The sequence below is a fragment of the Panthera tigris genome, chromosome D1 (assembly GCF_018350195.1).
Source record: "Panthera tigris isolate Pti1 chromosome D1, P.tigris_Pti1_mat1.1, whole genome shotgun sequence".
NCBI lineage: Eukaryota > Metazoa > Chordata > Mammalia > Carnivora > Felidae > Panthera > Panthera tigris.
Window position 1 is genome coordinate 21,963,639 of NC_056669.1, and position 14,660 is coordinate 21,978,298.

Consider the following 14,660-nt stretch of genomic DNA (forward strand, 5'->3'; position numbering starts at 1 on the left):
CGATTGTAAAAGAACATAGGGACATCCAATTTGACCTTTTAATGCCTAAGTGAAAAAGTTTTCTATATGCCTCAGTTGTTATGACATTTATGTTTGATTTGCATTTAGTTATTTTATTTATTGTTCCTTCTTACACTGAGCTTTTTTACCACTAAAGCCAGATTTTTTTTTAAGGCAGAGAATCAAGGAAAGAGGGTTTGCCTCATTGCCAGATGGATGGGTGTGTTATGTAAATTGAAAATTAGCATATCTTCTTTATTGCTTAACCAGAAATGAGATGATGCCTACGTACATTTTAATTCTTCCTGCTCAAAACTTGAGGTAACCCTCATCCAACAGGATCTTATCACCTTATCAAGATTGGGTTATGGTTCAGCTAGAGGAAGGAGGTGTCTTAACCTGCTTTCCTAGGTGGGCACTGTGTTTTTTGTAAGGAGTTCAAAGCAATTGCCGTAGAGCTGACCAACCCATCTTTTTCTGTCACTCATCAGTACTTTATACCTACACATCAAACTTGACTGTCCTACAGCTCTGTCCTTGAGGGTTCAGAGTCAGGGAGTCTTCAGGTACCTCATTTGCAAATATCTTTTCCCATTCTATAAGTTGCCTGTTAGTTCTGTTGGTTGTTTTCTTCACTGTGCAAAAGCTTTTTATTTTGAGGAGGTCCCAATAGTTCATTTTTGCTTTTGTTTCCCTTGTCTCCAGAGAGATGTCAAGTGAGAAGTTGCTGCGATCAAGGTCAAAGAGGTTGCTGCCTGTTTTCTCCTGTAGGATTTTGGTGATCTCCTGTCAACATTTGGGTAGAATCTCCAAACATGCTGTCATATTTGACTTTTAAAATACCTGTTCATTACCTGAACCGTTTATTTATTTTTATTTTTTTTAATTTAATTTTTTATTTTTAAAATTTTACATCCAAATTAGCGTATAGTGCAACAATGATTTCAGGAGTAGATTCCTTAGTGCCCCTTATCCATTTAGCCCATCCCCCCTCCCACAACCCCTCCAGCAACCCTCTGTTTGTTCTCCATATTTATGAGTCTCTTCTGTTTTGTCCCCCTCCCTGTTTTTATATTATTTTTTTTCCCTTCCCTTATGTTCATCTGTTTTGTCTCTTAAAGTCCTCATGTGATTGAAGTCATATGATACTTCTCTTTCTCTGACTGACTAATTTCACTTAGCATCATACCCTCCAGTTCCATCCATGTAGTTGCAAATGGCAAGATTTCATTCTTTTTGATTGCCGAGTAATACTCCATTGTATATATAAACCACATCTTCTTTATCCATTCATCCATCGATGGACATTTGGGCTCTTTCCATACTTTGGCTATTGTTGATAGTGCTGCTATAAACACGGGGGTGCATGTGTCCCTTCGAAACAGCACACCTGTATCCCGTGGATAAATGCCTAGTAGTGCAATTGCTGGGTCGTAGGTTACCTGAACTGTTTAGTTCATCTGTTTTCAACCTGACTGGATTTTTTTAATTTGAGGTGTGTGTGTGTGTGTGTGTGTGTGTGTGTCTTCATTTGGTGCAGTAAATAGACAGGGACTTGATAAGACTTGAAGGACTTGATAAGGCAACACACAAAGACTTGAAAGAAACTGATGAATTTTCTGTTTTTTGTGTTTTATTTGTTTTTTTATTCTCGAGAGGCCTGGGAATGTTCCCCTCTCTCTGACTGAAACTCTGTCATTATAAACTTGGAAGAACCTGTCCAAGTTCATTGGTAGGAAGGGGTAAACCAGCTTTAGAAACAGCGATCAGTAAATAGAAATTATTAGAGCCCATTTTGACATACGGTGAATATCTAGATGACATTGATTCTAAGAAGGGAAGACTTGGGACAGAGAATAAGAGCCTCTCAGAAGGTAGGTCTAGGATTAGGACTCTTTGTCCCAGGAATTTCAGTCTTGGACTTGATTCCTGCATCTTGCAGGCAGTCCTTCATGTATTTTACAAGGCATGCCACTATTATACTAGGAGCCAAGGATCTGAGGGCCGTACTCAAGGGTTTTGTGGAGAAATTCTAGGGTGAAAAGATTGCTGGGCCAAAGGAGATATAAGAGAGTTTTTCCAGACCTTGGTTGCCATAGACATCTAGGGGTGGCAGGAATATCTTCAGATTTTATTGGGTGGCACTGGTTTGTTTATTCAGACCTTTTAAAAACTTGCTAGTAAAACTCTTCCCTTGAAGACCTTTCAATCCTTGCCTGTGAAAAGTATGGGTCTTTGAAGTCACATGCTTCTGATTTCGAAACCAAATTTCCAATTTTTATTTGTCCAACCTGTTCTCCCTGTTTCATTCCTCTTGCCTCACAACATTAAAATGTGTTCCCACTTGTAGACCCAAGAGAACAGCAGTGTAAGGTGGGGAGGCAGTTCCACACTTATCCCAGGTGCTAAGAGGGAGTTTGATTTTACATATGGAGAAGTCCTCAGGGAGAGATGCTGTCTCATCTTTCTACCACCATCACTGTGTAAATCAGGCATGCCAGTTCTCCATAAGCTTAAATTTCCTTGTCTGAGGAGATTATCTCCTAGCCATCCAGTGGTGCAGAGGAAGGTGTCAGACAAGAACTAGGAACTGGGGTGGTACCTGGATGGCTCAGTCGGTTTAAGCGTCCAACTTTGGCTGAGGTCATGATCTCACGGTCGGTGAGTTCGAGCCCAGAGTCGGACTCTGTGTGGACAGCTTGGAGCCTGGAGCCTGCTTCCGATTCTGTGTCTCCCTCTCTCTCTGCCACTCCCCCATTCACACACTCTCTCTCTCTCAAAAATAAGTAAACATTAAAAATATTTAAAAAAAAAAAAAAAAGAACTAAGAACTTGGAATCTAAGGAACACTACCGAAATCTTGCTTGATGTTAACTTGAGTCATATGGACAGCTCATCCCGCTACTTACGGCATATTCTCAAAAGAGGGAATTTATATTTAAAAGGTAAATTTCTTATTTTTTTTTTCCCATCTCTTGTTTCTAGAATTAGCAAGCTGAGAACTACTGGAAGGAACTTAAAAGTTGATGAACAGCTGCCTCCCCCTCCGACCCCCCAACACTTGTCTTGTTACAAAACTTTTAAAAAATAATTACAGATATACAGGAAGTTGTAAAAGTAGTTCAGATAGGTTCTATGTAGGCTTCACCTGGTTTCCCCCAATGGTTATATTTTATGTAACTATAGTATAATATCAAAACCAGAAAGTTGACATTGGTACAATATGTATGTATAGTTTTATGTGTGCCATTTCCACCTGTGTAGATTTGTGTAAATACCACCACAGTCAAGATACAAAATTATTCCATCACCACAAAGATCTCCTCTTACTACCCCTGTAGTCATACTCGCACACCCCTCCCGTTTACCACCGTCTCTAACCCCCGGCTACCACTAATCCATTTCCATCTCCATAATTTTGTCATTTCGAGAACATTAGATTAGTGGAATCATACAGCAAGTGGTCATTTGAGATTAATTTTTTTTCTCTCAGCTTAATGACACTGAGATCTATCCAAGTTGCTGTGTGTATCAATAGCTTGTTCCCTTTATTGTTGAATTGTGTCCCGTGGTATGGGGACCACAGTTTGTTTAGCCCCTCATTCATTGAGGGACATTTTGGTTGTTTCTAGTATTTTGCCATTACAGATAAGGCTGCTGTGGACATTTGTGTACAGGTTTGTGTGGACAGAAGATTTCACTTATCTGAGATAAATGCCCAGAGTATCGCTAATGGACTGTATGGTAAGTGAATGTTTAGTTTTTTAAGAAAGGGATAGCATGCAGTTGGGTTCTGGTTTTAATCCTTTCTGTCAGGTGGGTGGTTGAAATCCAGCTTTCTTCTTGGCCTCCATTGATACCCTTTGGTGGGGGTTGGGGAAGGACACCTCATTACCGCTTGGTTAGTGGGAGTTCTGGCTCTCTACTGACATCACCCTGCCTGGGATCAGGAGGGTGCCTCCTTACTGATCCCCACATGTCCTCCACTAACACCATGGTGTTAGGGGCTAGGTGCTCATTACCACTGGAAGCTGGTGAAAGTTCTGGCCTCCCATTTGTAGTTTCCTTACACCACTCTGACTGTGGGGCTGGGGGGATACCTCGTTACAGCCAGGCCCAAATGGATGTTGAGGCTCCCTGCTTTGCTTTTGCTGGTAGGAGTGGGAAGGGGCTGCCAAGTTTTCTGTGGTGTTTGGTGGGAGTAGGGTGGCTATTGCTAGACTACCCCCGTCTGGATCCTTTAACTAGATATAGCCGGCTTTTCTTTTTTTCTTCTTTTTTTTCTTTTTCTTTGTGCTGTTGGCTCTTCCAGATGGCTGGCTTCTCCAACATCCAGTTCAGATAGATGAAGCAAAAAGCAAACACAGACAAATCACTGCTGTGTCTCTCCTCAGATCTTTTCCTAGCTCATCCAGAGTCATGTATATGTTGCTATATATATATAATGCCCAGGGTTTTCAGCATTTAGTGAGAGTAGGGAGAATTGAGTCTATTCCATCTTGATCCAGAACGAGAAATCTCACAAAGAGCTTTCAAGTGGCCATTTCTCCTCTAAGGACATAAATCCGATCATGTCTCAACCCTCCTTAAAACCCTCCTCATCATATCCTGTCCAAAGGCTAAAATCCCAAGCCCTTAACATGGACTTTTAAGGCTCTTCAGTATCTTACAGCCAGGTATAACAGTCCTAACTTCTGCAGCTCCACACTTTGGACATGCCACCCTCCAGCTACATGGATTTCGCATGCACCACTTAAATATATCTGTCTTGCTTTTTTGTGCTTCCTTGTTGAGCACACACCAGTGCCTGTGCACTCTGCTGCTCCTGTCTCCTCTTCTCTACTTGGCAGTCACCTAGCTGTACTTCAGTTCTGCTTCTTGTATTACCTGCTGTGAAGCCTTTCAAGACTTTCCCAGTTATCTGACCCTTTCTCAGTGCCACCATAGCAGAATGAACATAATCCTGCAAGCTATTTCTTATTTGAACTGATTTATTCTGCTGGAGCTCTTTGAGGTGGAATTATGTCTCTATCCATCTCTGTCCCATTCAACTGTAAATCCTTTGAGGGTAGGGGCAGTACCTGTCCTATTTATCAATGTATCTCTAGCAGAGTGCTGTGCCTGGCACATAGTTGACACTTAACAAGTGTTTATTAAATGAATAGATGAGTGACTTGTTACTTCCAGATACCAGAGCAGCCAAAAATTGTCCTCAGCTTGCATGACTAGGCTGCCTGAGGCCACCTCACTTTTGTCATTACCATATCTTTTTTTTTTTATTATTTCTGCACACATACCGCCCCAAAAAATGACTTTGGGAGACTAATGATTTAACTGCTTCCTCAGTATGCTCCTCCCTTTCCTGCTTTTAGGTCACGCTCATATATATTTGTTGCCATCACTGGTTGACCATTTGAGAGCAGGGCCGCCTCCTTGTTCAGCTGATAGTAGTCTCCTTTAAAGACCATTCTTCTGGCCAGTATGAACCATCCATCAGTCCTGCCTTGAAGAGACTGAAGCCCTTACTTTTGACCATTTATATCAAGGCTAGAACTTTCTTGGCCAAACCCTTCCAGAACATTGTCTTTTCAATGAAACAAAATCTCTTGGGGTACATGGTCACTTTGCTTGTCTCTATCTTTTGACTGTGTTGGCTGGAAGAATGAATTTATTTATTTATTTATTTATTTATTTATTTATTTTATTTAATTTATTTTGAGAGACAGAGCAGAGGAGGGGCAGAGAGAGAGACGGAGAGAGAGAATCCCAGGCAGTCTCCATGCTGTCAGCATGGAGCCCAATATGGGGCTCGAACTCATGAGATCATGACCTGAGCCAAAACCAAGAGACACTTAACTGACTGAGCCCCCCAGGCCCCCCAGTGTTTATTTATTTTTGAGAGAGAGAGAGAGAGAAAGCATGAGTCGGGGAGGGGCAGAGAGAGAGGAAGACACAGAATCTGAAGCAGGGTCCAGGCTCTGAGCTGTCGGCACAGAGCCTGACACGGGGCTCAAACTCATCAACCAGGAGATCATGACCTGAGCTGAAGTCGGACGCTTAACCGACTGAGCCACCCAAGCGCCCCAGCTAGAAGATATTTAATTGCAGTTCTTTTTAGTGAAATGTCAGCATCTGACATATTTGAAATAATAATAGCTTCTTTCATTTTTTTATGACACTTTACTCAACCCATACATCCATCCTTGTCAACCTGAAATTATTCAACATGTGTTATCATGATGCTTACAATAACTTCACTGAGTAAAGTCATATATACACAGATACCCATATACATACACATGCACACACAAACACATATACACACACAGGATATTAAGGATTTACAAGTCAAACCTATTTGCTATACTCATTGGTGGTTTTTAAGGACTCCAATCTTGACCCCTATGTTTTGTTCTCATTTGTAGTGACCATTGGTGTCTGTCCATTGTAGGCAATATCTCATGCACATATAATAATCAGTGCTCCACTTACCAAACCTACTTAATCTGGCCAGGCACTTTTTATATGCAGAATTTTCAAAGTTTATTTATTTTGAGAGAGAGAAACAGAGCACACAAGCAGGGGAGGGGCTGAGAAAGAGAGAGAGAGAGTATCTCAAGCAGGTTCCACACTGTCAGCGCAGAGCCCAATGTGGGGCTCAAACTCACAAACTGTGAGATCATGACCTTAATGGAAATCAAAAGTCAGATGCTCAACTGACTGAGCCACCCAGGTTCCCTTATATGCACAATTTTTAATTCTTACAGCCACCCTGCAGGGTAGATATTATGACCCACATTTCACAGCTGAAAGAACTGAGGTTCAGAGAGGTAGTAATATCTTAGGATCGACTCCGTCTCAAAGCCTATGTTGTTTTCACTACAATACTCAGCATCTTAATAAAAAGGCCTAATATGAACTTGAATCTTTATTTTTTTTTAATGTTTATTTATTTCTGAGAGAGAGAGATAGACAGCGTGGGGGTGGTGGGCAGAGAGAGAGGGAGACAGAGAATCCCAAGCAGGCTCTGCAGCTAGCTGTCAGTGCAGAGCCCGATGTGGGGCTTGAACTCACCAACTGAGATCATGACCGAGCCAAAACCAAGAGTCTGACGCTTACGTGACTGAGTCACCCAGGCACCCTGAAATTGATTCTTTGAAAGGTTGGATAATCTCTATGTCCCCTAATATCCCAACTCCTACCCCATTAATCAAGGGTCTGGGTCTTGATTCTATCAAGAAATTTCACAATAATTATCATAAAAAATGATGCCACTTTCTGTTTAGTAAGACAAAAGTGGGGAGGAGGGCAGTGAGAATAACACTTGTATGTGTGTGGTTGGATTTTGGAGTTCTGTTGCCTAATGGCTTATTCTCATGGCACTTCTCATAGGCTTCCTCCAGCCTTTGGGTCTCCGGGTCCCTTAGAAAAAAACAGGGAGGATGCTGTTGCCATATCTAAAAGGGCCAGTACAGCCTACTGGCTACCCAGAAAGTCTTGTGGGTGATCAGTGACACTTGCTAGCAGTAAGAACTGGCATTTGATGAACAAAAAGGCCATCTCCTGTCCTATAAGCGCATGATACTAAACCACAGCAAGCATTTTTTTTTAATGTTTATTTATCCTTGAGAGACAGAGAGAGACAAAGCGTGAGCAGGGGAGGGGCAGAGAGAGAGAGGGAAACACAGAATCCAAAGCAGGCTCCAGGCTTCGAGCTGTCAGCATAGAGCCCGACGTGGGGTCCAAACCCACGAACTGCGAGATCACAACCCCAGCTGAAGCCGGACACCCAACCAACCGAGCCACCCAGGTGCCCCTAAACCACAGTAAGCATTTTTGACAAATGATGGAGGACTATCCACAATAAGAACTAGATATCTTTTCCTTTAGTTTCAGATTCAGTAACTCATCCATTCCCTTCTTATTGCCATCAGATACTGCTGTCCGCACCCTGCAGGGTTTGAGGAGTGTAAGGGGTGCCAGAGAACAGGAAGGTGAGTCAAGAGTGGAGAGCTTGTGTAGGTGAGTGAAAGGATTATCTGAGCCATAACATCCTCTTTGTCACTCCCCCAAGCTGCCGGAAATAAGGAGATTGTCCCGCTCACCCACAGGAGCAAGTAAGGGACATTGGTAAGAGTCTATTATTACCAAAGACATTACCAAGCTGCCATCCTGGCCCCTGAACAGGAGTATGTGGCTGGAACTCACAGGGAAGGAACTGGAACAAGGCAAAGACTATCTCAGGACTGGCCCGGCTCCCAGCTACTTGTTGGCACTCCGGGCACATTAGCCGTACCACGACGAGGGCATATTAGTAATGTCTCTCTGAGAGCTCCAGCCCCAGGCAAGCATGGTCCGCTAAGAGGCACAAACACCATGTCTCCTGAGAGGCATGTGAAACAAGCAGTGGTGAGAGTTATTACTTGTCTTCTTACTGTCTGAAATCAAAAGAGATGTTCCACACCACTGAAGACTGGGTGGCACCTCTGGAGCCATGGAGATGGTCCCCTCCATTCCTCAAGTGATGTCCATGTTCTCCTCCCCTATAGCATCGAGTAACTCAGCGGCTTCCTTGGCTCATTTGTATTTCAACTCTATCCTTCTCTTTAGTCCCTTAGGAACAAGTAGCTGTCTTCCTGGGGATATCAGCTCATTTTTCTAGTTTGTTTTCTACCCCTTAACCTGCTTTCATTCAGGCCTAATGTCTACTGGGTGTGTCTGACCCCAGAACTGGTCTGTCATACATTCTGAAACATCAGGTGTCTCCTGGGATTATCCCAGGTAAACCAGAATGGATCCCAGATGGATAATGCCCATCTCACTGACTTGTGAGAATGAAATGAACGGACATCTAGGCATAGTGAGTGGTATAATTGGGGGTTAAGTTAGCTGCTGTTTGCTATGCTCTCCCGTTGGTGTTTCACCTCTCTGTACTGTACCTAATCTAGCATTGGCTCCTTCCGCCTCCTTTCCTCTTTTCTCTCCACCCCTTTACCTCCTGTCCTCTCCTTGTTGTCTTCATTTCTGCCACCAGACCTCAGCCTCTGACTGCCTGGCATCAACAGGGTTTCACAACTCTGCTTACCCTCTTTTTGCTTGATTCTAGGGCTGGGAACAGCCAGGCCCTTCATTCTGGGCCCTGACCTGTTTGGTGGAATTGTTGCCTTCTTTTGCTGACCTTGCGCGTAGGGTCTGGCCACCCCTAGGACTTGGGGGCAGTGCGGTGTTGGGGCTGAAGCCAATTTGCACAGACCCGTTTCTATTTTATGCTCTATTAACAACTTTATTTTCCAAGTGAATGCTTCCTCTCCCCCCCCCCCCCTGCCCCGTACAATTCACCTGTGGGCTTGTATCCAAAGATCTCACAATATCTTCTTTAAAAAAATTTTTTTAATGGTTTTTAAATTTATTTTTGAGAGAGAGGGTGACAGTTGGGGAGCGTGAGGGGCAGAGAGAGAGGGACACACAGAATCCGAAGCAGGCTTAAGGCTCTGACCTGTCAGCACAGACCCACATGTGGGGCTCAAACCCACCAACCTCGAGATCATGGCCTGAGCCCAAGTCGGACCCTTAACCTACTGAGCCACCCAGGTGGCTCACCCCACAATGTCTTCTCTTTAGAGATGGAAACATACCCTGGAAATCTTTAGGCTACCTGCAGAGCACTTTTAAGGCACAGAATTCTGTGCTCCTTCACACAGCAGCTGCCTGGCTGCTCGCCTCCAGAAGGGAGAGAAGGAATGGCTGCAAGATTATCCCCGCAAGAGTGCGTGGAAGGCCAGTCCTTCTGGGGAAGGGGAATGCTAGAATCCTGCCTGGCTCAATACACAGCCTGGAACCTGAGTGGGACAGGAAGCCCCTGCCAGGCCTGGGAGATATATTTGGGCCAACATCATAGCTCCCTGAAAACCTCCTTTGCTCTGAGGGTGCGCCCCAACTCAGGTCAGTGTAATGCTGGGGACCACTGGGTGTCAGGTTTCCCAGCGTGCCTCAGTTTCCCGGTGTGTGTCGGGAGCCGCTCCTCGGGAGAGAAGGGCGCTTCAGGAACCGGCTGCCGGCGGATGGAAGGTCGCGTACAGCTGGCTAGTCTGGGCTCGCCGCTTTCGGTGCCCAGGCGGGAAGTGAGCAGAAAGTCAAAGGCCGACGGAGGAGCTCCTAGACTCTCTGAGGGCGCTCGGTCCCTAGCCTGGAGACTGAGCGGGAGAAAATGCAGGTGCCGGAGGAGGTTGGCCGGGCGGTTTGCGCGCCGCCCGACCCCGAGGGCCTTCAGGTGCAAGGGGGCGGGGGCTGCAGGCGTCCGGCCGCGGAGCCGGGGCGGGCCGAGCCGCGGGGCATTTAAACCCGGCAGTCTGCCAGCGAAGGACACGCGCCCCGCGCCGTCCCCTCCTTCGGCCACCCTCTCCGCTTCGGACACCGGCCGGCGCGATGCGGTCTGCCTTGGCCCCGGGGGTCTGGTTCCTCCGCGCCTTCTCCAGGGACAGCTGGTGAGCGGGGCCTTGGCAGGGGGAGCAGCTGCCTGCGTCCGGGGCGCTCCGGGGCCAGCCTCACACCTGGCCTGGGCTGGCTTGCCGGGGAACGGAGGCCGGGGGAGCTGGAGTTTTGAGGGGCCCTTTTGTTTTCTCCTACTCCTTGAATAACACAAAAGCCAGAACTCAGTGGTCCTGGGACCTCACCTGGGGGGGTGGGGGAGGGGGTCCAGGCCCCAAGGGACATACCAGGGGAGGGCATACCTCTCTGATCTCGGCCGCCCCTTAGCACCCCAACAATGAGTGCGGGGGCTTCCGCAGTAGCTTTCCTCCTGACCAAACAGGGGGAGGCTGTGGAAGCCACAACATGTTGGGGTGTGTGGTGGGTGGAGGGCCTTCAACCCCCTCTCATCAGAGGCCACCACTGGAGCGATTTGGGGGGTCTGCACCGTGTTTATTTTTAACAGTGGGTTAGTTGCCATCATTTACAAATTGTAGAATTTGACATACCCAGATTCCTGGCTCCTCTGGAAAAACAGATGTCAGGCCTAAATTCTCAGATTATATTACTAGGGGTTGAGGAGTACCTTTCCAGAGCATGGGTGCTCTTAAGATGACCGACTTATTCCAATTTTAGATGGAAAACCCTACATACCCAGCCCCCTCAGTCCTGGGCAAATTGGGATGGTTGATCACCCACGGTGCTTTGCAGTCGGTGACCGCCCTCACTGGTGACAGTCCTCACCACTTCCAGCCTTTTTCGCTCATTTACGTCATGTATTTGATCTTTCTTGAGTTTAGGATTGTGAAGAGATATTTTCAGAAAAAGATGAAAACATGACTCTGATAGGATATAAAAATGAACATGTGGTAAAGATTTTATTTTACTCATAATGAGGGTGCCAGAAGATGTTATGATCAGTTAAGAAAAAGTTCAGCAAGAGGGGAATAGGGAGTTAGTGTTTAACGGGCATGGAATTTTGGCTTGGGAAGATGAGAAGTTCTGGGGATGGATGCTGGGGATGGTTGCACAACAATGTGAATGTACTTACTGCCACTGAACTGTTCACTTAAAAATAGTAAATTTCATGTGTTGTGCATTTTACCACAATTTGAAAAAAATCCAGGGGCACCAGCGTGGCTCAGTCGGTTAAGCGTCTGACTCTTGATTTCGGCTCAGGTCGTGATCTCACAGTCCAGTCTGTGAGTTTGAGCCCTGCATCGGGCTCTGAGATGACAGTGCAGAGCCCGCTTGGGATTCTCTCTCCCTCTCTCTCTGCCCCTCCCGTGTGAGCGCTCTCTCTCTCTCTCAAAATAAAATAACCTTTAAAAAGAAGTATCCAAAGAGCATGCCCATTTATAAGTCAGGAACATTGAGGCAAAACTGGTTTTTCCACAGGTTGGGAGGGAGAAAAGGCTATTAATCTGAGACTGTCGTTTCATACACATAGTTTGTATGACTTATCAGTTTCCTACCACTTCAAAGAATTATAGCCCAAAGTCAATGAAAGGCTAGATAGAATTCAATAATTGGAGGGGTGTCCTCTAGATAATACACAGTTTTCCAGTGAAACATTTTTTTTTCTACAGTCTCCCCTGCTTTGATCAAAAATAGTCTCAAAGATTATTCTTTTTTAAAAAAAAATTTTTTTATTCTTTATTTATTTTTGAGAGAGAGAGAGAGAGAGTGCGAGCAGAGGAGGAACAGAGAGAGAGGGAGACGCAGAATCTGAAGCAGGCTTCAGGCTCTGAGCTGACAGCACAAAGCCCGACACAGGCTCAAACTCATGGACTGTGAGATCATGACCCAAGCTTAAGTTGGATGTTTAACCGACTGAGCCACCCAGCACCCCTCAAAGATTATTCTTAATCACAAAATGAGTTTGATCTCATTAAATTTGATCTGATTATGTATATAGGTGCAACAATAGTGTTAATCTATAATATAGACCTTGTTAAGTTTGCTTTGCTAGAAGTTTTCGTAAGGAATCTTAGATTGGCCTTTTAAAAGCCCCTATCTATCTATCTATCTATCTATCTATCTATCTATCTATCTATCTCTGTATTATTTACTGTTTTGAGATTGGAAGTCAAGCCAAGACACTGGTCTTTACACTAGGTTTTGCCTACTGTACCTATAAATTTGGGCAAATTCCTCTTTACTCGAAGCCCCGAAAATATCCTAAGACCCCTGGGCCTGCCAGGGAATAACCTTCCTTATTTGCCTGTAAGAGAACACAGTAAGCCAGGTTTCTTGGGAGGGTTTTGTTAGTATTGGCTCCATGCAGGCAGACTTCGTTCCTTAAATGGGGCTGGTTATGTCTGATTAAACGATCATCATTGTCAAATATGACAGCCCAGGCAAAGCCTTGGTTATATAACCAATTTTTCTAATTACATCCTGGTTTAAAAAAAAAAAAAAAAAAAAAAAAAGGGGAACCTGGGTGGCTTAGTAGGCTAAGCATCCAACTCTTTAAAATTTTTTTTTCTTTTTAACGTTTATTTCTGAGACAGAGAGAGACAGAGCATGAGTGGGGGAGGGGCGAGAGAGAGGGAGACACAGAATCCGAAGCAGGCTCCAGGCTCTGAGCTGTCAGCACAGAGCCCAGCGCGGGGCTCGAACTCACAAACCGTGAGATCATGGCCCGAGCCGAAGTCAGATGCTCAACTGACTGAGCCACCCAGGTGCCCCTAAGCATCCAACTCTTGATTTCCGCTCAGGTCATGATCTCATGCTTTGTGGGCTCCAGCTCTGCATTAGGCTCTGTGCTGACACTGTGGAGCCTGTTTGGGATTCTCTCTCTCTCCCTCTGTCTCTGCCCCTCCCCTGCTCATGCTCTCTATCTCAAAATAAATAAATAAGCTTAAAAAATTAAGTGAAAATGAAAACATTTAAAAAGGATGGATTCTTACTGAACTTTTGCTAATAACCGTATTGCTACGAAAAGCAGGAAGACTCAACAAAAGTTTCTGAATTTAGGGGGCATGGTGGTCAGGTAAGGAGAATAAGATATTTGCAAATATTTCATTTCAGTTTACAAAAACCAGAATGTACTAAAGTGTTTTGGGTTATAGACAGCTGAAGAAGAAATAGAAAGGGCTTCCTTACATATCATCAAACACTCTAACCTTAACAATATTCCAGACATAAATGACTGCCATCCCTCATCAGTTCATTTAGGCCCATATCATTAATTCTCATTCCACTGAATCTCGGGTTAGCAATCTCATAAACCTATCTGCTTCTTCACTCGAGTTCTGGAAATCCTGACTCCCTCCACTGGTATGTTCTTAAAGATGTGTGAGCTGTGCCATGGGAGGCCTATACACAAGAATAAGTGCCTGGTGCAGTGTTTTTCTGAGACAGTTAGTTCTTCATTGGTAGAGATAAAACCTTTGGCCCATAGCTGACTGAAGAGCCTTTAGGAAGCAGCAGCCGCAACAGCAGAGTAAAATAAAAATTTGTCTGTAGGTGACAGAGACGTTAAAAGGTATGAATTAACTTACTACGATAATTTTCAAAAGTGAACAACCTGATGAGAATTCATGACAAGAATAATGTGGCTACCCAGGAAATTTGGTTGTTCCTGAGATATGCAAAACAAAATAAAGCCAATTAAAAATCTAGACAATGTCTTAAAACGTAGTAAGGTACATTCAAAGATGGTGAACATGACACCTGATTTATAAAAATGAACGAACACAATTTTTATAGAGGAAAAGAATCTTGAGATATTTAAAAATCCTGAGACAGAATTTATATAATATACCAAGGATGTACCAAGAATATCAACTAAAGAGATTCAGTAAGTCTGGAGTAAGTCCTGTGCATCTGCATTTTGTTTATTTAAGTCATCTCGACGCCCAACGTGGGGCTCGAACTCATGGCCCTGAGATCAGGAGTCGCACGCTCTTCCACCTGAGCCAGCCAGGTGCCCCTTCACATCTGTATTTTAATAAAACTCCAGAGGAAAGTCTGATGTGCATCCTGAGTTGAAAACCACTGACCTAGCAGATGTTAGGTTCAAATTAAAGTAGGATTGCAGCCCAGGTAACATTTTAAATCATAACTGAAACCATGACTGGTAACACTGTGTTGTTATCATCAGGCAAAGCACCACTGGGGGTGCTGATACATGGTGGCAGATCATGGGCCCAGAGGGCACTGAGAGATCTGTAGAAACTTCTCATACA

At 44.6% G+C, this 14,660-nt stretch overlaps 1 protein-coding gene across 3 annotated transcripts in view; it reads left to right on the forward strand.

The window, feature by feature from the left end:
* Window positions 1-2,830: 2,830 nt before the first annotated feature.
* The window catches only part of SLC37A2 (solute carrier family 37 member 2), a 34,343-nt gene continuing 22,513 nt past the window's right edge, over window positions 2,831-14,660 (forward strand). The window contains exons 1-2 of one of the 3 annotated variants that reach the window (XM_042957912.1): window positions 2,831-3,744; window positions 7,935-7,994. Coding sequence is in view for 2 of the 3 variants with exons in the window: in XM_042957910.1 (XP_042813844.1) it covers window positions 10,062-10,213 (152 nt within the window). In the remaining variant the exon portion in view is untranslated. The other 2 variants (XM_042957910.1, XM_042957911.1) reach the window with 2 other exon arrangements.